Source organism: Dromaius novaehollandiae, chromosome 5, assembly GCF_036370855.1.
Source record: "Dromaius novaehollandiae isolate bDroNov1 chromosome 5, bDroNov1.hap1, whole genome shotgun sequence".
Lineage (NCBI taxonomy): Eukaryota > Metazoa > Chordata > Aves > Casuariiformes > Dromaiidae > Dromaius > Dromaius novaehollandiae.
In genome coordinates this window covers 3991747-4016133 of record NC_088102.1, presented here as the reverse complement: position 1 = coordinate 4016133, position 24387 = coordinate 3991747, and the positions used below count along the sequence as shown (strand labels likewise).

At 52.6% G+C, this 24387-nt stretch overlaps 1 protein-coding gene across 5 annotated transcripts in view; it reads left to right on the top strand.

Moving 5' to 3' along the window:
• The window catches only part of TRIM9 (tripartite motif containing 9), a 72998-nt gene extending 48993 nt beyond the window's left edge, over window positions 1–24005 (top strand). Inside the window, exons 4-13 of one of the 5 annotated variants that reach the window (XM_026117993.2) lie at window positions 1104–1214; window positions 2143–2296; window positions 5901–6046; window positions 8322–8460; window positions 14102–14290; window positions 16875–16916; window positions 17687–17710; window positions 18808–19111; window positions 20689–20851; window positions 22707–24005. In XM_026117993.2, the coding sequence (XP_025973778.2) occupies window positions 1104–1214; window positions 2143–2296; window positions 5901–6046; window positions 8322–8460; window positions 14102–14290; window positions 16875–16916; window positions 17687–17710; window positions 18808–19111; window positions 20689–20851; window positions 22707–22769 (1335 nt within the window). In that variant the 3' untranslated portion in view covers window positions 22770–24005. Of the gene's footprint in view, window positions 1–1103; window positions 1215–2142; window positions 2297–5888; window positions 6047–8321; window positions 8461–14101; window positions 14291–16874; window positions 16917–17686; window positions 17711–18807; window positions 19112–20688; window positions 20852–22706 lie in introns of all 5 variants that reach the window. The other 4 variants (XM_026118010.2, XM_026118019.2, XM_064511827.1 and 1 more) reach the window with 4 other exon arrangements.
• The last annotated feature ends 382 nt before the right edge of the window (window positions 24006–24387 follow it).

The following is a 24387-nucleotide window of genomic DNA, read 5'->3' as shown; positions in this document are numbered from 1 at the left end:
TCTGCTGCTGGGATGCTGAAATCCATCCCCTTGGAGGAACTGCCCGTGGGTGCAAGAGGAGATGCTTCACCGCGCAGCCCGGATGGCCGCAGCCTGAGCTCGGAGAGGCCCGGGGGCTGCAGAGAGCCAGGACATCACGGTCCCTTTGCCTCTTTGCTGAGCAATTCACCCGGACTGCTCTTTCCGATCACTAGTCTACAGAAGCATAGTGTCCTGTGACCGATAACAGGAGTGTCCCCTCTCAGCTCCAGTTGATTTTGGTCAAATGAGGTGGAAAAATACCCGATCGATTGGGAAAAAGCACTGCTGCCAAGGGAGGGACTTCCCAGGGACTCCTGTAAGCAGAAAGTACCAGCATAGGGGAAGCTATTTTCTATCCCTGGCTGGGATTCTTCCACCTTCCCCTACCAGAGGCAGTGCAGGATGTATGTTCTCTAGCTGGCAGACCTCTCCCTCTGAGCTCTTCTCTACCCTCCCTCTGTAGTCGATGGAGAAAACGAAGCAGTTCTGCAGTGTGGTTCATCTCGTGCGATGGTAGATGAACATCTCAAACAGATCATTAGTCTCAGCCTCTGAGCTAAAGCTGGGGGAGGTGGTGTGTTTATTCCTCTTGAAAATACAAGGCTCGCTCCTCAGCAGTGCGGCTGGGTACGGCTGCCCTGGAGCCAGCACCGCAGCCTGGCTCGGTGCTCAGGACCCAGCAGGGCAGTGCCCAGCGGCTCTGCTCGGAGGCAGCCCCGCAGAGGCTGCAGCAGCAGCTACGCATCTGTGGAAATAGGCATTTGCCTTGTGTGGAGCTAATAAGCTGTCATTTGGAAGCTGTCTTAATTAAAGGCAGAGCAAGGAACTACCCTACTGCTTTGAATAATTATGCAGGTAAATAATTATGAGCTAAACAAGGTTTGCTGTTATTCTTCAGGTTTTCAAGGATTCGGTACATGAGTCTTGGCCATTTCTGGCTTTTTCTGTTCCCTTGAGTGTTTGTCTCCCTTCCCTTTTCCCTGACCCTGTCCTTGCGCCAATGCAGCACCGAAGCCCTTTGCTCCCGAGCTCTTAAAACCCTGCAGCTTCTGAGCAACGCTGCTCTTCTTGTCTCGTTGCAGGTGGTGCGAGACCAGATTTCTCACTGCACAGTCAAGCTGCGCCAGACCACAGGCTTGATGGAGTACTGCCTGGAGGTGATCAAGGAGAACGACCCCAGCGGGTTCCTCCAGGTTGGTGTGTAGCTGCTCACGTCTGCGCTGTGAGGGCAGCAGAAGGGCACTGCACAGCCAGGGGCTCGGGGGTAAGGCAGCAAAGTCAGGGGAGTTAAACCAAGGATGGTGCCCGAGCTTTTCTGGCCACTATCCCAGTTAGAATGGTAAAACCTCTTCAAACCGCACGTTATTTTGCCATTAGGCGCTAAAAAGAAATGAATACTTAAAAATATCATATAATGTATTATTTAAGCTTCCTTTCCCTATCTTCTTTCACTGCCCACATCATAGGGAGGTGTCCAGGTGTGGCCTTGCAGAGGAAATGTGACCAGACAGTTTCTGCTCCATCACCTTTGGGCCAGATGGGACAAGGTGGCCAAAAGAATGAGGCCCAGGAGAGGCTTAGAGCAAGGTGTTCTTCCTGCCCACCACAGTCTAGATGAGTGACAGAGATAGATGTCTCTCATATTTCAGGTCCTCCCACTCCTAAAATCAAGGGCTAACCTCTCATCATCTGCAGGTTCACAGCAGGACAGAAGCAGACACAGGCCAGGGACATTTCTTCCTCCTAACTGGAGAAGTAGATGGTTGCAGCACATGGTTGTGTATCTCTAAAGCAGTAATCGTAACATGCTGTCTCATGGCTCTCCAGTGGGAGATGGACACCCAGCACTTGAGAGCCATATCCCACTCTTCATTCTTGGGCTGGTCCCTCTGGGCCAAGACCCTGTCTTTAAAATAGTCCCCATAGCTCCTGGGGTCCCTCTGCCAATCTGAGCCTGCAGTGAGGGGCATTGCTGGAAGTCACATGTGATGTCCCAGCCGTCAGTGGTCGATGGACAGATCTCGCACCCTGGGAGGCACAGGGGAGGCAGAGAGCAGGGTAGGTACACGCTACCCATGGCCCAGGTGGCCCTCGGTAGCTGGGGCTGCTCCTTGCCACCAGATCTCCGACGCTTTGATCAGGAGAGTGCACTTAACTGAGGACCAGTGGGGGAAGGGGACACTCACACCCCGGATGACCACAGACTTCGACTTAAACCTTGACAACGCCCCTCTGCTGCAGTCCATCCATCAGCTCGACTTCGTGCAGATGAAAGGTAAGAGTCTATTTCCAGTGTCCTTCAAAAGCTCCACAAGCAACTTTTGCTCATGCTGAGTGCTTTCATACGGCTCATTGCAGGGAAGGGGCAGCAGAGGAGAGGTTTTAGTTTTCTCCCAGCAAGCAGAGAGATTGGAAAGACCAGGGGTCAGAGTCTAGCTTCCTCTGTGACCTTGACCAGGTCTCCCTGGCCTCCATTTCTCAGTTGTAAAATGCAGATAATAGCTTGTCCCCACTTCCCATTGCTAGTGTGTTTCTGGATTGTGAGGTTTTGGGGAGCAGGGAGTAGTCCTTTCATGCTAGATGTGTATTCACTCTACCACAATAAAGACCTGTGCCTAAGGAGGTGTCAGAAAGGGACCAACTTTTTGTGATGCAAAGGGACAAGTACAGGGCCCAAGACCATCACATGGTGAGGCCTTCATCCCTCGCAGGCTGCACTCATGCAGAAAGGGCATTTTATGCTCATACAAGACAGCATCAGTCCCCTGGTCCCTGGATGTCAGGTTACCATGAGACAGGGACTCCAGGGAGCCTTTGGCCGAGCTCCACAAGTTGAAATACAGGAAATTCCATTTAATCATCAGAAAAAGCTTCTTTACTGTGCTGGTGGTCAGGCACTGGAACAGGTTGCCCAGCGATGTTGTGGAGTCTCCATCCTTAGAGATACTCCAAACCCAACTAGACACAGTCTTGAGCAACCTGCTCTAGGTGACCCTGCTTGAGCAGGGGGATTGGACCAGCCAATCTCCAGAGGTCCCTGCCAACCTCAACTATTCTGTGAGATCTGGCCCCTGACTCCAGCTAAAGAAGCAGCAATGCATCATGGGCAAACCTTTGTGGATCCGCTTTTGGGCAAGGTCATCCCCAAACCTAGAGCTGTGCCCATTCCTACACTTTTTGGCTCAGTCCAGCTGCCTCTGTGTCCCTGATTCTTGGGCTGCCACATCCCACATGAAGGTGCTGGGAGCTTGGCTTCGCCTGGCAGTGCTTTAGAAATTGCTCTGCCTGTAGTGCCAGGACAGCTAGGCTGATCCGTGCTCAGCTGAAGGTTGGGACCAGGGGTCTTGTGATCCATGCAGGGGTCTCAGGTGCTGAGGGTTCAGAAGCAGCACAGGGCTCTTCCCGTATCCATGCTCACATGCACCTCATTGCTGAGCAGCATCTCGCATGGGTCAACTAGGGAGCCGCCTGTCATGGGCCTTCATGTTGTCCCTCTGTGTCTTTGTGCCACAAAGGCACAGAGAGTCACGCTGTTTAGCCCAGGGTGTTTCCTCCCTCCCCTCTCCTGTCATTTTAGAGCTTCATTTCAGGTTTAATTTCCTCCTCATTGTGTTCGCCCTCTGTGTCCACTCTCCCACATCACGGAGAGCCTCTGCGCATTTGCATCGGTTTGCAGGAAGCAAAGAGCCATTGCAACCTGTGAGCAATTTCTGAGTTGGCCAACTGTGGGAAGTTGACAGAAGATGCAAGTTGGCTGTGACGCAGGGAAGCGTAATGGGGCAGGCAGGAGGATACTGAACATAGGCCTGTACCTTCAGCTGGTGCAAATGAGCTGCCTGGAGGAAAGGCCACCAGCTGAGGGTCTGGCATGACTCTTCATTACCATTCCTTACTTAGGAGTCATTTACCCACACCAGCATTTCTCAGTGGTTGGACACAGAAAGGCTGTTAATCACACGCTTCCTCTGCAATGATAATGAGCATCTTCAAATAATGGCCCCATTGGTACTTGCTGCAATGAGAGGGATGCGCTGGGCACGGCTGCCGGGAGCACTCTTCATTGCCCGTCATTAGCCAGGCCATTATTTTGAAGTGTCAGTAATACTTTTTGGTAGTGAGGGGAGCCAAACCCAGTGAGGGCTGGATTCACATTTTGCTTACACACAGCTTATGGAGGCGTTAGAGTGTTCCTGTCCTTCCTTGTTTGAATTTAGCCTAGGGGGTTATTTTTAGTTCATAAGAGCAAATCTGCTGCTAGTTTAGCTGCCTGCCTTCCTCTGTGCTGGTGGGGCAGGGCTGACATAGCCTGTCCTCTCCTTTTACCCTGGCTGTGCACATTGGATGTTGAGTTTGCAGACTTTGCAGAAGGTTGTCATTTGATCCCACATGTCACAGCACCAAGGGGCAGGCAGGACAATGCTAGAGGCCTCAATAATGAACAGAGGAATAGGTACAGGGCATCCCTTGTGCATTGCCAGCATGTGTTGGATGCCAGCAGCATCCCTTCCGCTGTATTAGCTGTAACAGGATGCCTTTCTCCACTCCTTTCTGCCAAATCACTCTTGCGAGTGGTTTTTGCAAGAGCTGCCAGTACTGGCTCAGCCCAGCTTGCGGTTGGCTCCAGTGAGAGCTGACTGCATCAGTCCTGACAGCCCCTAAAATCCCACTGCTCCTGCTTTGCATTAGACACATCTGGGAAGCCCAGAGTAACCGTCGCACGCTCAGGACAAAGGTGCTGTTTAACACGCCTGGTTCACTCTTGCAGAGCTCTCTTTGCGCCTGTGCCTAGCATGGAGGACGAGAAACAGTCTGCCAGGCTGCAGATCTTGGCTTTGTGCTGCTTAGCAAGTGCTCTGCCAGTGCAGGGGAGTCTGCCGAGCAATTACCTTGCTCCTCAGCCGCAGTGACCCCACGGAGTGCCCCTCGGCCTGGGCATTCCTGCTGAGGAACCAGCCCAAGATGTGGAGGTGTCACAGAGGGAGGTGGTGAGCCTTTACCAGTGAGTACATCTTCCTCTCTCAGGCACCTGTGGATTCTCCACGTCTTCTCTGGAGCCTCCATGTCTCCTTTCCCACTGGCTCTTGACAGGTTGTGGACAGTGAGGAAGAGAGGATAGAGTATGAGCACCCTGTGCGGGGTGAGATGTTTTAGGAGAGTGGCTGTGGGACGTTCCCTTTGCCTGTCATGCTCTTACCTGTCCATGCTTTGTAGAGCAGGAGCAAGCTGCTGTTGCACAGATGCCCAAATACAACAGTTTGAGGAGAAAAGGCCCTGACAGTCCTTCATGTCCCCTAAGTAACTGATGGGCAGAAAGATCAGATGCAGTCCCTATTCTGCAAGGCCCGAGTCTCTGTGGCATCAACGTATTTTGTTGCAATGAATTTGTGCAATGCAAAAGTAGAGCAGCATTTCTTCGTGGGTTGTAGATAAGGACAAGCATCACTTCAGGGCTAACACTGCCCATACTGCTGCAGCCAACTCCGCAGAGTATGTCTGGGAGAGTTTCACAGATTCGGGGCTGGCTTTTGTGAAGGAGTCAGACAGTTATATGCTGAGTATGTTGTTATGTTGCCATATTTCTCAATAATGTATTAGAAAGAAAACAGGAAGAAAGCAGAGAAGCTCTGGGGAAATCTCAGCTTCACCAGGCATCAGGGGTCGGGTGGAGTTGTTTTGAGGAGGGTCCTTTTTGCTTCCTCTATGCTTCATACCCACGAGATCGCAGTTACGTTCCTTCTGCAGCGTTGGCTTGGCACTGAGGCAATAAACATACCATCCATGCTCCACAGGAAACATGCACATAGCTGTAATCTCCTCGCTTCTGCTCTGCGATCCTAGCAGCCAGGGTTACACTAATTTGTGTTTAGTTTCCTCTCCAGTGCCGGCACCCCCAATCCTGCAGCTAGAAGAGTGTTGCACCCACAACAACAGCGCTACCTTGTCCTGGAAGCAGCCCCCGTTGTCAACGGTGCAGGTGGAAGGCTACATCCTGGAGCTCGATGACGGGAACGGCGGCCAGTTCAGGGTAGGTGCTCAGAGCACCCTCTTCTCCGAGAGAGCCAGTCCTGGTACAAGGCAGAGCTCCTGACTCAGGAGCTGCGGAGCCAGGCCTGCACTGATGGGGATGGTGCAAGCCTGTGCTTGGCAATAGCTAACAGGGCTGGGCTCAAGCCCAAATTTCCTTCCCCTCCCCAACCTTTACATGTGGGAGGCTCTTCAGAGGATGCCAAAGGGTGACCCGGCTACAGTAGCCTGCGGGAAGTCTTCAGCTGTGCCCCACACTTCAGGAGGTGCGTCCTTCTCGGTAAGGCCCTCATGCAGTGTCAGCCCCAGTTCCCTCCACCCATCCCATCTTAGCTCATCGCAGCCTCATCACTGACATCAGCAGAGGAGATGTCCTGAGGTCCATCTCCGAGTGCCCCTGGCATGGCCTCCTGCGAGGACAGCAAGGGTTTATGGGCGCTCTGACCTTGGCCAACTCCACCTCCAGATCCGTAGCTGGAAGACTTTGCAGGGAGAGGTAGGCTGCAGCTGCTTACAGTGGGAAACAGGCTCCAGCAGCGCAGATCACCAGCTGGAAAGGGCTTGTTGTGAGGCCACGGTGCTGTGGTAAACTCTCTGAGCCGCAGACTGATCCCAGCTGACTCTGTGCCGCGCCGACACACCAGAACCGAGAACCCAGCCTCCAAGGGCAAGGAGAGAGACAACACTGTGGGAGGTGGGTGGCTCCGTGCCTGCAGTGAGACGGAGAGGATGCAGGCTCGAGAGACTGCCTGGGTGACCGGGCTTTGAGGAATGCAATCCCATAGTCAGACCCACTTAGGGAGGACCAGTGCTTTGTATGGCATCCCCCCTTTGTTCCCCATCGTTACTGAGTGCAGGATTTGGCCTGAGCTGAGTGTTGTTTCTCATACTGGGAGCCTGATGCGAGCACTGAGCCCTTCAGCTCTTACTCGGGGACGAGGGGGTTGGTTACCCTGGGGGATGCTAAAGTAGGTATTGCCCTGCCATGAAATGACCAAAGAGTTGCCCAAGCTCTTTGCAAGTCTTCTCCTGCCCTGTAAACATGAGGCTTGCCTGCCGGGATGCCCAGGGAAGCTGAGGGTGCAGACAAGCTGCAGGCTCCTTTTTTGGGCAAGTTTATTTGGGGATGGGAGCACTGCTGTTAAATATCTTTCCAGCAGTCAGTGTGATTTGCAAACGCAAAGAACACATTTGCAGCCCCATCATTTTAAGTTGCTAGGTATTTCATGCAAGGTATGCTAATCCCCATGAAAGACTCATAGTTTGCCAGCTGCCAGCAAGCAGAGGTGTTTAAGGCCTGGGGGCTTTTAAATTGCTGTAATTACACAATTAAAATATGATTTTTCTTGGATACAACCTGCTGATAATTATCCTGGCTTGTTCACATCCACTGAGAGCAGGCACAAGAACCAGCACATCCCATTTCCCGAATTCAGCCACAAGAACTCAGTTAGGCAGGAGCCAGAGCAAAACGGAGGCAGAGAAGAGGTCACACGGGTGGGTTTTGGTGAGGTGCGGGAGCAGGAGGCTGTGTGTGGCGGGGGAGACCAAAGCCCAGCACAGCCACCCTGGCAGGGTGAGGGCAATCCCCAGTGCACCAGTCTTTTCTCCTCTCCTCCCGCCAGGAGTGGGTTTCCGCAGTGGGAAGTGCCATGGCGTGTGCACGGTAATCCCGGCTCCTGGGGTTGGAGCATCGGCTCTGTAGCCCGTAGGCATGTTCACTGCTGTCTCTCTGCTGTCATAGCTCCGTTCATTGGAACAAGGTTACGGCAGCAGAAGCGTGACGTGCTGGTGAGTCGCCACCAGTTCTGTGAAATCATCTTGTTTTCTTTCAAGGAATGCTTTGATCCTGCCACCCGAAAGTATGCAAATTTGTTTTCTGCAAGGTTGTTTCTGGGGTCCTGGACTCAGGCTGTACTAATTCCTTATTCTGGCAAAACTCCTTTGGGATTTAGCGGGAGTTCAGCTGGGATTGATGCCTTATGACTTAGTCCAATATGAATAGCACATCTTTCCCCTACAGAAACTGTTTTTTTGGGGCAGGAGTGTCAAGGAACAAATCACAGGGTCACTTTGCTCTACTTTAGCAATATCCAGGGTTCATAAATATGCCCCAGATAGCAGAGCATGGCTGAAAGGAGCAGTCCTCACAGGCGGAGGCAGTGGTGACAGCACTGCCCAGCAGACCCTGTGAATCACAGCCGCGCAGAGCTGTATTCTCGCCCCTCGAGACTCGGTGGCCCGGGTGCTGACACGTGCCTGTGCTTGCTTTGCAGGAGGTGTACGTGGGCAAGGAGACCATGTGCACGGTGGACGGGCTTCACTTCAACAGCACCTATAGCGCACGTGTCAAAGCCTTCAACAAAACGGGAGTCAGCCCATACAGCAAGACCCTGGTCCTCCAGACATCCGAGGGTAAGGCATTGCAACGGCCCCAGCCCAGCGCGCTCAGACACTGCTCACACGCATGCCGGGGGCCCATGCAGCACACCCACAGCTTAGCGCTGCAATAGAGGGAGCCGCTCTGCTGGTCCTCTGGTACCTGGGCAATCATGGCAGGAAAGCCAGCACTGAGGGGAAGAGCACAGCTTGTGTCAGGAGCCTTGAGCAATATCAGAATTTCTCTCTCGCCCCTTTTCTTTGCAGAAGACATTTTCTGGGGAGGAGCAAGGTGGGTGCAGTGAGAGGCATCCCAGAGAGGTATTTGAGGTTTGGTTGCAGCAGGGTTTTACAAGAGATTTACATTAACTTGTATTACTAGCCGGGGAAACTCAGATGTCTCTACTAATTCCCTTTAAAACAAAAAAAAAAACACTGATAACATTGCTTCTAATTGACTGAGGGTTGTGCGCAGCTGCACTACGACATAACCGTATGATGTCTCCTTAAGCCCCTTGGATTGTACGATACAGATCAGAGGGACTGTGGAAATGCTTGGATGTCAGGGTGTACAAACAGCCGTGCCGGCATTGTCAGCAGAGCCGATTACTCCCCTGCCAACAGGCACTCAGAATATCAAACATCCCGTTATAGGCCGTGGGGCAGTCTCCCCGCCTGACTTTAAGTACCTCTGTCACACCAGGCACTTAATCCATCGCAGAAAATTGGCTCGATTCTGACATCCAGGTCAAAAGTCATAAGGCTAGCACAGGGAAATGAAGAGGGAGTTAGAAGCAGTGGGTAACTCAGCTGTGAAAAAGGGAATCATCTCCACACCAGCACATCTGCCACCCCTTAAAGTTACCATCAAAAGAAGAATCTTTCCTTAGGAGTTCTCTACATGTAGAGGAATAATTTATCCATAAATCCCAGACTAAAGTCTCTCTGTTTTCTAAGCTCTGTCACGATTTTGTTTGACACCAGCATAACAAGACCTGGCTCATAGAGCCAAGGCTCACAGCTGGCTCTAGAACAACATCGTGCTCCTTGAGCCCTGAGCAGTTGCCAGCAGACACAGTCTGAGGTCAGAAGAGAATCAACAGGACTTGGGGGGCTTTTGGTAGGGCAAAAAGCAGGTGAGAGCAGGTCCTGTTTGCCATAGAGCACCTCTGGTGGCTTTGAGCAAGGAGAAAAAGTGGGTTCTCTGCTGAAAACTCAGTTACATCACAGGCCACAAAGGCCATAGCACATCCATCTGGGAGCTGTGTGTGGATTTGCGAGGCTGGGCACCAGCTTCGAGGAAGCTGCAACATCCTCTGAAGCTCCAGCAACTGGAGAACCCAAGCCCAGCCCTGCTCTGGAATGGCCAGGGCAGCTCCCCAAACCTGAAGGTCAACAGTTCTCACCGACTCCACTACCTGGCTTCACAAGCCTCTGCAGGAGATAACAGAGCTTTGGTTTCTCATCAGATTTGTGTCTCATAAGCTGCATTTGAGGCATAGCTTCCTAACCAAAAATGGTTGGGCTTTAAGTAGTCCCAATGAGGCCTTTGCACGGGTTCCCTGTGTGATCTGTCCAGCTCTGCTTTCCTCTCAGTAGGTATTTTTCCTGTCATCCCAAGCCCATCTATCATGCAGCTCCCAAATGCGAAGGAACCCATGAGATGATGTCTCTTCATGGTCCCAGCAGGCTGGATTGTGCTTGGAGCTGTGTGTATGAACTGTGCCAGGAAATGGACTTCCCACGACAAAAATTATTCCTTTGTGCATTGAATAAAAGTTTGCTGCATTCAGTCTTTTTACTGAATGGGCTTTTACATTTGTTATTTCAGCACAGAAGAAAGGAGGAGTATAAGTCAAATAGACCTGAAGCATTTTCTGCTCTCAGAGGCAGTCAGAGCTTTCCGGACTCAAAGCGAAGTAAATTACATCTGTGCGCAGCTTCCAGATATCTGAGTGACTTGTTGAATAGAGCCGCCTCGCACATCACAGCTGTCTGGTTAGGCTTTTATTTTCGGAATATATAGCAGCACCAAGCCTTTAAGTGCTGTTTTGTCTGAAGTAGGCTTAGCTTTACCCTTCAGCTGTGCTCTGCAGCTTGCTGCAAAGTGTTTGTGTAAGAGAGGAAGAGGAGACAAAATAAGAGAAAGACTCGATATGAAGAGAGTATCTTTCTGAACTTGGCTGTCCCGTTGTGAGTGGTTATGAGAAACTCTGCATAGAGGGTGATATTTAAGAGCTGGCTTCCAGTCCTAACACATGAGATCCTGATCCAAACCCTGTGGAAGCCAACTGGAGTCTTTCTTTTGCCTCCATGAGTAGTGAAATGCACTGCAGAGGATGGAGGAGTGTGGAACATCTCACAAATCCTCAGCATCTGAAGAGAGGAAGGATTAGAAAAATGTAAGATTGTATCTTGGGACTGCAGGCATATCTCTGTGGTCCTGCCCAACCGAACAGCCAAGACCCAAACAGCATGGATGAGAATGTCCCTAGGGAAGTCAGCACGCACGCAAGCCTACAGCAAGCTGCAGAGCACCATCCCAGCATGCAGGATGGCAGCTCTCTTCCTACTCATCCCACAGGAAACTGCATTTTCCAGTTGAGGGAATTACAGTTCACTCTTTAAAAGCAGGTGCTTGGTGCCACCAGCAGGGCAAAGGGTGAGATGGCTCCCAGCAGGGAGAAGGTCTTTGCCACAGAGCCATTCCCACACGCTGGGCTCTCTGCAGCTCTGGGCTTTCCCAGAGACGAAGATCCTCATTATCTGCCCAGCCAAAGGGCACCAAGGAGCAGGTGATAGCCCTTGCCTTTAACTTTGTCATCTCCCTGGCTGATGTCAGGTTATTTTCTGTCCTAAGGCACTAGCAGCTTACAGAGCTTGGCTGGTAACAACACTGCATGGCCACCCTCACCCCCAGGAGACCTTAGGTCTCCCCTTGGCCTCTTCTTCCCTAGACTAGACAGTCCCAGCTCTCTTGGTCTTTCTTCATCTGCCAGATTTTCCAGCCTCTGGCCAGTCTCGTGCTGACTTTGGACTCAGTCTGTTTTTCTGTCAGCACTTTCCTGTCCTCATCCTCCCCAGAGCAGGTGTTCCTTGGTGCGTTTATAGCTGCAGCAGTGGCAGCCTCTAAGCGGCCTGGCTGAAGGCCCTGGCTCTGGTGTGCTGGTCGTGGTGGGATGCCAACAGCCGCTCCCAGGAACGAGCACCCAGCACATGCTGGCAAAGAACAAGCAACGGAGATACAGGAGCTCCCAACTGCAATAACATTAGAGCCTGCAGGTGGGCCGGCTCCTGGCCTGCTTTCTTCTACAAGATTTCTGAGATGGCTTCTGAGTCCCTCAAGTGTCACCTCTCTCTGTGGGCTGTCCAGCATCTGGATATTGGGGGTGAAGGATAAACTCACCCCATATGGAGGCAGAGAAGAGGAGCTCTGCAGTCCTGGAGGGGACTGTCCCTGCCTGCTCTCCAGTCCCAGATCTGCTCTCCTGCTGGCAACCTGGCTGGTGGAGGGGTTCAGCTTCCCTGCTGCCAAAACCCTCTGGTTCCTTCTTGCCCTTCCCCAGCCATCACACTGAGAGTCCACACTGAGGAAGAGCTGCACGCCCACGAGCTGCCTCCCTTCCTGCTGGTTCTGAATGCTCTGGTGGGTTGTTCTCGTGGAGAAGGTGGGAAAATCCCAGGAAAGGTGAGGAAATGAAAGCAGAAGCTAGACCTGGGGGAGAAGCAGCTGCCAGCCCTTCCCAGGTCCTGCATTTCAGAACGGATGTCCCCCAGCATCTAGAAGGCCCCACTTGGGCCATCGCAGCGAGCAGAAGGTCACCAGGCTCAGCAGCCCTTGGGACAGGCCCTCAAAGCCTAGTGACAGCTTTCTCCAGGCAGGCCAAAGCATGGTCAGAGGTAGATTGCATGCGTCATACGAGAAGGCCTGACTGCTCAAGCCAAAAGAGATCCTGACTATAGAGTTGTTTGGGTATGAGGAAAGAGCTTGTGAGTCCCTCACCCTGCTCTCAGCTGCTCTGAGTCTCCAGCTCTGGGCATGGCTGCAGAGTTGCAAGGCAAGTCTGGTTTTGGCTTCTTGTTTTCAGGTGCTACCTTTGGTGAGATAGGTTTTGGGAGCAAAGAACAAAGGAGGAACACCTGGATTGTCACATCCTGTCCCTGCTGCCCCCTCTCTCAGGTTCCCAAGCTTGGTTGGCTCTGCTAACCTCTCGAGCAGCAGCTCCCGGCTGTTTCTGCCACCTGCCTCGCATGGAGATGTGGCAAAGCAGCTTGGGCACCACAGTTTGAGAGCCCTTCCCCAGCCTAGTCCAGCACCAGAAGCTTTTCTCTTCTTTCAAGCTCTTTCTCAAGCTGTGCAAAACCCAGTCCCTCATCTGGGGCTCAATTTAGTCACCTAAGACCTGCGGAGTGACCTTCGACAGCAACCAGACCTTGTTAACCACCGTCATTTGGAAAGGGCTTAACAACACAAGGGGAGACACACTGCAAAGAGCAATAGGAACATAAGAGGCGTCCTGCTGGGTCGGACCAGAGGTCTGTCGAGCCCATTGACCTCACTCAGCTGAGGACAACAGGAGACACTAGGGAGAGCGCGTGAGGCTGGCTGCTCTGTGGTCTGTTCCCCTCACTCTCGTTAGATGTTAGAGAGCACATCCCTACCTAGTCCTGAACTCTGTTTATTGACCTGCTGCGCAGTAATGTTTCTAACCCATTTCTGAACCCACTGATACTCCTGGCATCCACAGCCTCCTGCAGCAATAAGCTGCAGAGTTACAACCCACTGTGCAAAGAAATACTTTCTTTTATGTGTTTTAACATGATTTCCAGCTCAGTCCATATTCACAGCTAAGAGAGACAGGAAGGCTGGGAATATAGTGTCTGGGAGTTTATCTGATTTAAATGTGTGGAGGATGGTGGAGTCTACCTTTTCATGTTAAAATACCATTTGACAAAGGCTAGGGAAGGAGTTACAGGAGGTAACTGTGACAGTGGGGGACTGGATTTCATGACCCAAGAGGTTCCCTCTAGTCTGACATTTTGCTGTGAATCACATGGGTTAAATTCTTATTGTAAGGCTCAGATGTGTTTTGACAGGTACAAAGAGATACCAAGAACACAACATCCTGAACAACCTTTGAGTAAGGTGGGTGCTTGGTGATACGTAGGGTAATACGATTTAGCACGGCCCTGCACAATACCTTTGCAGCATTACCAGCTCACTAGCAAAATGACACATCTAGCCTTTATGCCAGTAATTATTGTGCACAAAGAAGGTACGAGGCTTTTATTAAAGAAAAATGGGAAGCGTGTATGGTAACTTGTGAATTTTTTTAGGTGCGTTTCGTTACTGTGAAGAGTCGCCGGACTCATTTTAAGGAAAAGCGTATTGAATTTGTCTTGATGACATGGGAGTATTGTGGAAGATGAAAATGTGTTTATTGCTGATACTGTCAAAGGCAAGGCTTTCCTCAACGGTGTCGCTGGGCTGCACAGCATCAGACACTTCTGCTCCACGCACCAGACGCACGTCTACCCGCACGCACTCTGCAGCAGAGCAGGGTCCGTGCACGTTAAAGCACCTGTGCTCTGGCGTGCAGCCTGGTCTCGGGAGCGGTGTGAAGCCGTCCGGCAGACCTGATTTCTGATCTCTAGTTTGCATTGATCTTACGTTTAGACACGCAGTCAGAAGAACAGACCCTCCCTTTTCCAGTGCCTTTGGAAAGATTGCAGCTTCGTAGAATGAGTCCTTTCTCCTCCACCCTTAATCTACAACCCAGCTTTCCGGGGAGATCCTACTTTGAGCTAAGATCTTCGGCCCACCAGCTGAGCTTGCATTCTTCTTTACAGTCCCTGAATTCAGCCGGTGAGCTGAGTACCTCTGGCATTTCCTCTTGATCTGTGCTTCTGGGCATCTCCAAAGTATTTGTTTGTTTTGTTCTGTTTTGTTTGTTTTTCCCATGACATGCGGATGGCAGGGGGAACTTGTTCTGTTTGTCAGTGGCCTGCTCCTGACGCCAGGGGATTTCTGATGCTGTAGTTCTCGTGGTGTGTTCATCTGTATGTACCAGCACGATCAATCTGAGGCGTGGGGTGACCGAGCAGCACAGTAAGTCCTTACGGGAGTGCTGTTCTTTGCAGGGCCGCATCTTTATTGGCATTTTGGCAGTAGTGCTGGCGTGGCTGAACTATTTTGCACAGCCAGCCAGCAGAGCAGATTCCTGATCGCTAGTTTGCATTGATCTTATGTTTAGACACAGTCAGAAGAACAGACCCTACCTGGGAGAAATCTGTGGGAACATTTTGACAGTTTGCTTTCCCTACGCAGCCAGAAAATGCAGCCTCTGCTGTGAGATTTCGTTCTGTGAAACTGGTTCACTCAATTAAATCTAGACCTAGCAGACCTCTTAAGAAACAAGACTAGACGCAAGCAAGGTCTAACTAAGACTGTAAGAACCCAGTGCACAGACCGTTTGCAGTCTAGCTTCTTAAGACCCTGAAGATGCGAGCTCTCATCCACTCAGCTTTGAGCACTGGGCTCAGCTTTTGGAAAAGCAGACGTGGTCATATTGAAGTCTTGTTTGCTGCAGAGCAGAGGAAACCACTTCAGTGACACTTTAATCATCTGGAAGCAGCCACAAGCGCTTTGCTTGCCTCCTTGTGCCTGGTCTTCCCAGGCTGCGGTGGGACGTAGGCAGTACAGACAGAATGAGCGACTCTAGCTGGCAGCCAGCAAAGGAGCGACAGGCACGGGACATCGCTCAGAGCTATTTTCTAACCAGTCTTTGCACATCTTCCGTTGCTAAAGATCCTGGGCCCTGATTCTTCCGCCACACTGGATTTACACCACTCCATGGGCTCCAATGGAGTAATTCACGGCTTCCTCTGGTGTAAGCCCAGGAAGAATGGGGGTCCCTGATTGTTTTATTTCCATCCCATAACCCGGAATGAGGAATGCTGCAGCATGAGCGTTGCCAGAATAACCGGGGCACTGCCCTCTATCAGCAACTTTATTTTCTTTGTGCTTTTCATGTTTTTTCTCATTGTACCGCTGTGCGCTAATGGCTTGAACTCTGTTTCGTTATGGGACGTTTCTTACTTTGTGTCCAGTGTACCGAGATCGCCTGTGATGGCTCTGAGCGATACTCGTATGTGGAGTACGTATCTTTGCAGTCACGGGCTGGGGTGGTGGGGCAGGGCGAAAAAGGGGGTCTTGAATTTGCCAATGTGTCCATGCTGTTTTGCAGTCAGGCGAATTTGTATTACGGCGAAGCACGGAGACCTTGAAAAGCACTCTGGGAGAAGGGGCACGGGGCGCGATTCATTAAAACGGCCTCGGCGGGTGCCGCTTGGTGCCCTGCCAGCGGTGCTCTGCGCTGCGGGGAGCACGGCGGCTACGAGAGCACTCTCAGCAGCGAGCAAGTCGGGGGGGGAAAAGGCCTGCTTTTTTTGTCAGATTGCAACCAATCACTAAACTATTCAGGAGTTTCTTTAAAAAATAGCACCCTTTACAAATGCCCTGGCCGGGTCTTCCATGCAGTGCCAACATGGGGCTTCACGTTCCCCTCTCCTCCTCTCAAGGACCAACTCCTGTAACAGTCCCCAGCTGCAGTTTCAGCTCTCAGGAGAAGTTTGCAGCCAGCAGCCAGGATGTGGTGCAGTCTCCAGAGGAGGGAGGGGGCCCCGACGCATCCTTCAGCCACAGCTGAGGGTACAACCCAGTGCCCTTCGGTTCTTCCCGGGGGTCTGGAGGTCAGCATTGGCCCCTGGAGACCCCAGGCAGAGCAAGAGAAGCACTTTGGGTTTGTCCACTTCCCCTGAGTCCCCTCCCTGGAAGTGGCTCGCTGGGGCGTGTGGGTGGTGCAGGGAAGCCGCAGGGCACCTGCACACCTAGTCCTGCCGGACACCTCTAAAATCACCACAACCATCAGCCGTAGCCACTTTGCTCCTCTCTTGCCCAGCCTCCAAACGCTGCAGGGCAGACTGCCCGGAATAACTAGATGGTCCCTATCCCACATGAGACACCGGTGGCTGCTCCTCTTTTGTCCATCCCTTTGCTCAGAGGAGTGTGTTTTAAGTGATTCAGTTCAATCTAGAGAATATTCACCAAGTGGCCAAAATATTCTGGCATTGCTAAAAGTTCCTGCCTCTTTTCTGGAGGAAAGTCCAATGCCACGGGATCCAGAGCTTATAGAAATCCGATTTCACGCTCTTGAAGGCTATAATACGATCTGGCCATGAAAGACCGATAGTTAAACAAGCCCAACGGTCAGCACCTAAAATCACAGGTCGTATTTGTGGCTCCACTTCGTGCTCTTTGGCTTTTAATGAATCAGGCCTCCAGTGGTTGGTTGGATGCTTCGTTAATGATTAAATGCTCATGAGTGTTTTTCAGGAGAATAGTTGTTGTTTCTTAGCTTTGATGTGTGAAATGTAGTATCTCTTTATAGGATGCAATTTTGACACACAAGCAACGCCTTACTCTCAATTAGGCAAGTATATTTATTACAATTTAGCGGCACCTACTCTATGTTGCTTATCCTTTTTTTGTTATCTGTATCTTTTCTTTGGCGAGTGAGCAGGTCTCCTGCGCACAGCCTGCTTGCAGGGCACTCTCTGACCTCATGGCAGCGGGCAAATTTGAATGAGGAATGGTCACTGCTGTGTGATGTCATGGCATTTTAAGCTTTTCCCCTTTATGGTTTTAAAGAGAAGCCTGAAGTCAGTGCTGTGGAAAGGGCTCTGTAATTAAGAACTGATCCTTCCACTCGGAGCAGTGTGTATTCCAGCTCAGTAAGGGCACTTGAACATTTGCCAAATGCCAAGTAGGTGATTAGCCTCTCTGCGGCTAATTGGAGCGCTCCTGGTAGATGCATGTCTCTCTGATTCAGACTCTTGACCTCATTATTGCAAGCTGAGAAAACTTGCGTTTCCTTCTGCCTTCTCCTGGAGAAGCAGTGCTCAGCAGCCTGCAAAATCAGGCCCATTCATTCCTCCTGGACCCCTTTAAATACCACAGCACGCTCTGTTCCTCAGGCTGCTCACGTTACACGCCGTGCAGTGTAACGCGCGTGCCGCTCGCAGCGCGGGTCCATCGTGAGTCCGTCTCGCCACAAACGTCAGTGTTTGCAAAATACGAAAAGACCCACGCGCTCACTGGAGAAGCAGGCAAGCAAACATTATTTCTGATTCCTTCTTTTACTGAATGCCAACTTTACTTCGTGTTTTCTTTCCTGCATGCCTCTCGCTGGAATGACAACAGTTGACATTAAAAAAATGGTGGCAGGTACGGAGTCACTTCTGTTGAGTTACAAAAGCGGGGCATCCGAGTGCATGTGAGCTGTCTTGTGAAACGAGCCAATAAATCGATGAATAAATCTCACCAGTGTTTTATTTTTCAAGGCGTACTTACCGTTGCAGGCATGAGAGTATTTTGTGGATATGTCAGTTCGCATTTCACTGACCACTGGAGACAACCACCTGTGAAACTTGGATAGTGGCTTGTGAAACCCTGTGCCTCTGTGTTGTCAAGGATATGACACTGTGTCTGTCAGATTGCCAGTAGCCGAGTCCCGTGCATTTAAACCAGCAGCTGTGTTGGGTCGCGGAGGTTCTCGAGTGTTTTCCGGCGTTCCTATGAGCTAGATCTTGCATTACGTGTGGCCGGTTGCTCCATAGGGAGGTTCCTCGGTGTTGCGTACTGTCTCCGTAAATGTAGACCTGTCTATGTGCTTTTGATTCCTTGAGCTGTGAGCCCTCAAATGCACACGCACAGTTTATCTGCTGATCTTCAGTCCCCCTCCCCACACTGGCTCCAAACCATTGCTCACATGAGTAACCTTAAGGCATAAGAGTCAGTATTAACATTTACATTATGCTAGGACCCGGAGACCTGACCAGGGTCGCGAGTCTCCTTCTGCTGGGGCCAAATTTTAAGAGATTGTAAAGCTCGTGGAGGCTAGCTAGCTGGGACAGACAGACGGCGGGAGGGGGCCGCGGGCCTCGTCGTGACTTCCCTGCAGACAGACAGTGGGAGAGCAGCAAGAATAAAGCTCGGCTGAGTCCCAGCCCTGGCCGTAACCGCTCAGCCACGCTGGCAGGCTGCAGCTGCGCACCCTCAAGCTGCCCAGATTTTCCGTAAGTGATCCCACCTTGCGGATTCCCCTTGGGAGCAAGGAGCCCTCTCCCATGCGTAGTTGCCGCTGAAGAAGCGCTTCTTCTTGCTGACGTACTTGGTGATAAGCAGTCCCGGCCACAGCTGCAGCTTGGAGCTAAGTGTTGGCCCTGCATGGAGCATGTGCTGTTTCTTGTCCGGTCCGTGTGGCTTGGTTGCTGAAGTTTGCGTGCCCGCCAGACTAACCTGATGTTGTTTGTGTATTCCAGTTGCTTGGTTTTCTTTTGATCCTGCCTCTGCACATGCTGACATCATCTTTTCTAATGACAACCTGACTGTCACCTGCAACAGCTATGATGACAGGGTTGTGCTGGGCAAAACGGGCTTTTCCAAAGGGCTCCATTACTGGGAGCTGTCGATCGATCGTTACGATAACCACCCTGACCCGGCCTTTGGCGTGGCGCGCGTTGATGTCCTGAAGGATGCCATGCTGGGCAAGGACGACAAGGCCTGGGCCATGTACGTGGACAATAACCGGAGCTGGTTCATGCACAACAATTCGCACACCAACAGGTACGCCGTCTGCAACGGGGTCTTCCTCCTAGAGACCACAGCCCAAACTCAGCCCTCATAGAAGAGACCCTGGCTTTCCCAGGGCACACATGGGAGGGGTGAACTAGCTCCTCGTCACCCTTCCTACAGTATGTGCCCTTGCCCGACACGCAGGACAGTCCCTGCCTCCCTGGTTGTGCCCTGCTCCCACTCTTTCTTCCTTGCTACTGTGACCTGTTGTCATGCTGACCCTTCGCTGGGCATGCACTGCACCAGTGTGTGTGACGCTCCCCTCCAGTTAACACCCAAAGCCTTATAATGTGTGCAACGGGAAAATGTTGTGCGCATTTATCCTTGTGCCACAGCTAGCATTCGCTTTCCCCATGGGCCAGTGGATCCGGGGGCTTTAAAGTGTGTGGTAGCTTGGGTAGGGCCCGCTAGCATCGTTCTTCAGCCTCAGGGGCCATTCCCTGCTGGAGCCTGCAGGTTTCGAAGTGGGCCCTGCAGGTCCGTTGCCAGGCCCACCTGCTTCCCTCCAGTTGTGTTGATGCTCTGGTGGAGAGCTTTGCCCTCAGGGATGTGTGGTTGCAAGCAGAGAGAGCCTCTGCAGAAGGCTTCCAGGGAAAGGTCCTTTTGCCTTTATCCAGACCAGGCTGAGGAGCAGCCAGCAGCACGCCATGGGGTCTTCACACTCCAAAATGTCTGTTAGTGTTGGGGCCAGTGTCATCCAGAGTCTCTGCTCTCGCCTTCATAGCTTTTCTCCCAGATACCCTGCAGTGTCAGGGACTGCTTGTTCTAACTCCTCAGCCTTTCTATCGACCCTGTCCCCCACCAGACTGTAGCAGCCTGACAGTTTTATCCTCCCTCGTGTTCCCTGCTCTCCATGAAGATTAGCTACAGAGCTAGAAAAACTCCCCTAGCCACCAGTCAGTCCAGCTGGTATCTAAAGCTCAGCGCAGAGACATAACAGGTCCTTGCACAAGGTGCTTCCTACCCCCAGGGGCTGGCAAGTGTGGCTGCGATGGGTTCAGGTCATGACTCGGCACCGAGGTGAAGTGTGAGGTTCAGCATCATCAGCCTTTAAGAGGAGGTGGCTGTAGAGTCAGAGGGATGTTTTATGGGACACCAGAGCCCTGTGTTAGTCCTGGAGCTACTCATGCAGAGGTTCCCACTGTCAGAAAAATGTGATTCTTGTGCTGCTCCCAAATTGGATGATTTCTGCTCTGTTCTCAACGAGATGAGCTCCCGCGGACTCCTCTTTCCACCTTGTTGACTGCAGTTTTGCAGTGACGGAGGACCCCGTCTTCTTCTGAGCCCATCTTCTCCCACGCAACTCAGCTGAGCATGCAATAACCATGAAATGCTGCCCTCAGACATGGGGAACCTGACAGACACACAGGGGCTGCAGACTGGCCGGTTCCTCCCTAGATGACAGTACTGTACAGGCCACGTGCACCCAGCAGGTTGTCCTAGGAACGGAGCTGTGGCAGTGTGAGATAAGTCTGTGCTCTGCTAGGGGCCCTGGCCTGAACGCTGAGCAGGGAGCATGGTGGACATTAAGCCACAGAGATGCCCTCATTTTCTTCTTGCCCTTGCAGAACCGAGGGTGGGATAACGAAAGGCGCCACGGTGGGAGTGCTCCTCGATTTGACCAGGAGGACCTTGACGTTCTCCATCAATGAGGACCAGCAAGGGCCTGTTGCGTTTGAGAACCTGGAAGGCCTCTTTTTCCCAGCTGTCAGCCTGAACAGGAACGTGCAGGTATGTGCTTTGACCATGCAGGGTGGAGGAAGCGGCTTGACCGCAGCAGCGTTTGCTACATCTGATCTTGCTGGCACACTCCTATCTCTGAAGCACACTCTTCCTCTGACACTGCCATTGCTGCAACCAGTGTTGACGCCGTGCTCCTTGGGGGTAGTATCAGAAGAAAGAGTTGTCAAACCCCATCACACAAATGGGGCTGGAAGAATCCCTGTGCTTTATCAGCCCTGATGGAGAAACCGGCAGGGAGCCGGAGGAAGCAGCTGCTGCACAAAGGCATGTCTCGGTTTTAGAGCCTCTCTGGTAGTTTAGGGTGTAAGTCTTGCGCTTTCCAAGCTCCCCACTCCATGAATTCATGACAACTCTCTTTTCTGATACTCTCCCCAAGGACACTTATGGCTCTCTATCTCTCCTAGGACCCAGACATGAGCATTATCAGGGAGCAGGGCATCTCGTAAAGGCTGGTTTTCGCTGGGGAGGTCCAGACCCATCTTCTTTCCCTTTCTGCCAAGCACTCAGCTCTCCAGAGCATCACCAAGTGCTGGCTCTCTGAGCCTATCTGGTGTTTTCATCTTTCAGTTTTCTGTTCTTGTCACTAATCTCTTCCCTGCTATCATCTACCCCAAAGAGTCCCTCGTGTTCACTGTGCCTGGCTTTGGTACCCAAGTGCCCAGGCCCATCCTTGGAGATGCTGGGTGAGACTGCCCGTAACGGATGACTTCAGGGCCCTACATCTCCTTTCCTCGAGCTGGAGAGAGAAAAGGGCTGCTGCCTTTCTCCCGAGCTCCCCGCCAGCGTTGCAGCACAGTAAATCACGCTGCATCCCCCTCCATCCTTGCAGCAGGATGAGGCCGCCCTGGCTCGGGGAGGGGCTGGCAGATGTGCGACACGTCCAGCATTGCACGGGCAACATGGTCCGAGCCCAGCAGCTGGCCGTACGCACCAGGCTGTCCTTCCTCCCACGGGGCTCATCGTCCTCAGGCCTTCAATGGTCACTCCTCCCTATGGCAGATACGCTTGGAAACCGTGACCGAAAGCATGCCCTTCCCCCCCGTTTAATTAGAAAACATAAAGGAGCCCATCTTGCTTGCACTGCTACTAGAGCTTGGTGTATTAATTCAGTACGGTAAAAATGTCCTGCTCCTTGACGGGTTTAATTTCGACCACAATTCTCTATATAACCCGAAGAGATAAGTGCACTTATAGAGCCCCTCTGCTTTCTGACAGTTCAATAGGCCGGACAGCGCTCGAAATCCCCAGACAATAGGCAAGTCCTGCGGGATGCTGATAAAAGGCTGCTAATACACCCAAGTCATCCATGATCCTCCTTCTTCAAAGGTGTATGAGTAATTAAAATGACTCTAATTAAGATGGAAATAATTGCATTTTAGACAGTTTTCTATACATTCGAATCTGAAGGGGAAAATGCTGCTATTCAACAGAAGGAGTTGTGCTTTCCCCTTGGTTGGAAGCGTTTGGGGAGGGGACAGCATCGGGCGTGCGCAGCTGCTCGGTGAGCGTTTGCAGGAGCGCTGGCCAAAGTCTGTGCCGAATCGCTCCCCGTTACGAGGAAGACGTAGGGCACGACCCAGAGGCATCGCAGAGGGCTCCTGCATCAAACAGCTTTGCTGTCCTTCATACTATCCTCTGCCCGTGGTGTCTGCATAACAACTGCTACCAGGTCCTCTCCCAGCCAGCTGTTGGGTCCAGCTGCAGCCAGCTGTTGGGGCTGTTTGCAGCCAGCTGGGTACATTCGGGGCAGGGATCTCGGTTCGGGCCACGAGCTCGTGCCAGCAGTCCCCCGTGGTGGTGGAGCTGTGCGGCACGGCGCCCGCTGACCCGGCTCTCGTTGCAGGTGACGCTGCACACCGGTCTGCCCGTCCCCGAGTTCTACACGTCCAGGTCGGCCATGCAGTGAGGACGCTCGCGGGGCCGGCCGCTGCTCCCCGGCACGAGCTCGGCCAGCCCGTTTGCTCCGTCGGGAAGAGGCCTGCTGCCGAGCTGGAAGATCTGTGCTCAGCTGGTAACTGGAGACCAGGGGAAACAAAAAGGGAAAGAAGAACCTGGCTCTTGGCAGTCCGTCCTCCACCCTCCAGCACCTCCAGCGCTGTCCTATGTGTGTACGCTTTGCTGTTTAGCTCTTTTGGCTGATGAAGTACCTAGGTAGCCTGAGATATTACTCTATGTCCGCTTTTAGGTTTGGTTTTATTTATTTGATTTGGGGTTTTTAGGGGGGAGGCGGGGGCAGTTTCATTTGAGCTTTTAGTTCCCCCGTCACGCCATGCTCAGCCCGTGCCCTGCCGCCGCCGCGGCTGGAAACGGGCCGACGGCCGCGGAGCGAGACGCTGCCGGCGGAGGGAGGCTCCGTGCCGAGCGGCCGCGGAGGGATGCGGGGGGGACCCCGCGACAGGCACGCTTCTGCCCACGCCGGTCACGTTGCTTTGCAGGCTTTCCTTCCCCGTGGCCTTTCTCGCAGAGCACCCGCAGCCCCATTGGTAGACGTTGGTCTCGGATCCGCGGCCGCCCGCCCGCCGGCTCCCTGCGAAACAGTGCCAGCAAACGCCACAGCCATACGCCGGGGAGCCCTCGCTCGGCTCTTCGGAGATTAGCGTTTATTTTTTTATAGTTGCCGTATGAAAAAAAAGAAATAGCCTTAAATACTACCTGATAGTGTCCTTTCTTTCGCAGGAGAAGTCATTGCGCAGCGAGGGTCCCCGCGGGAGGGAAGGGGGTGGCGGGCGAGGCGGCGCGCCGGGGCCGGCGGGACGACGCGGTGTACATAGGCGCCCCTTCCCCTCGGCGTCCCCTCCCTCCGGCCTGCTCTCCTTCGTCACCTTGTCGCTCCCGCGTTACGTTTACCTAATTTATTGACTGGGTGCTATCTCGTTCATCGACGCCGCTCGGTTTCTCGGCGCTACCGGAGAGCCGCGTTGCGGGCCAACGCCGGGTCATCCCGTGGGAGCCTCAGTGGCCGGGTCACTCTGGACTCGTTTCTCAGCCGTCACTCCAGTTCTTGGTGATGTTCATGGTGCTTATTAGACTCCCAGTGACTTGTGACATGTAGTTCCCACCGTCCCGCGATGGTAGCCGCATACAGCTGCTGTACTAAAGACAAGTGTCATGTTTGCTGTTCTAATAAAGGACTTTTACGACAGCCCGGCGGCGTCTCCAAGCCTCTCTGCGCCTCCTCGCTTTCGGCGCTCGCCGCTAACGAGAGCACGATGCACGAGTCGCCGCTGGTGAACGCGATCGCAAAGACGAGGGGTGATTGCCCCTTTTTTGGGGCATGCCGCTGGGTTTAAAGCCCAGCAGCCGATCAGCTCACGCTGTTTTCCTACGCCAGAAACCCCGAAACGGAGGCGGGCGCGCGGCATCGCTTGGACCGGTGCCGAGGGGGGCTGGAGACGGGGCCCTTCCTAATGCAGCGGCAAATGTGGTTCCCTCGGGGCCTGCGAAGGGCTCGTCCTTAGATCGATACTAATGTTAATGTCCACTTTAAGTTTTTTAAGAGTGCCCCAAGAGAGGGGCTTAAAATG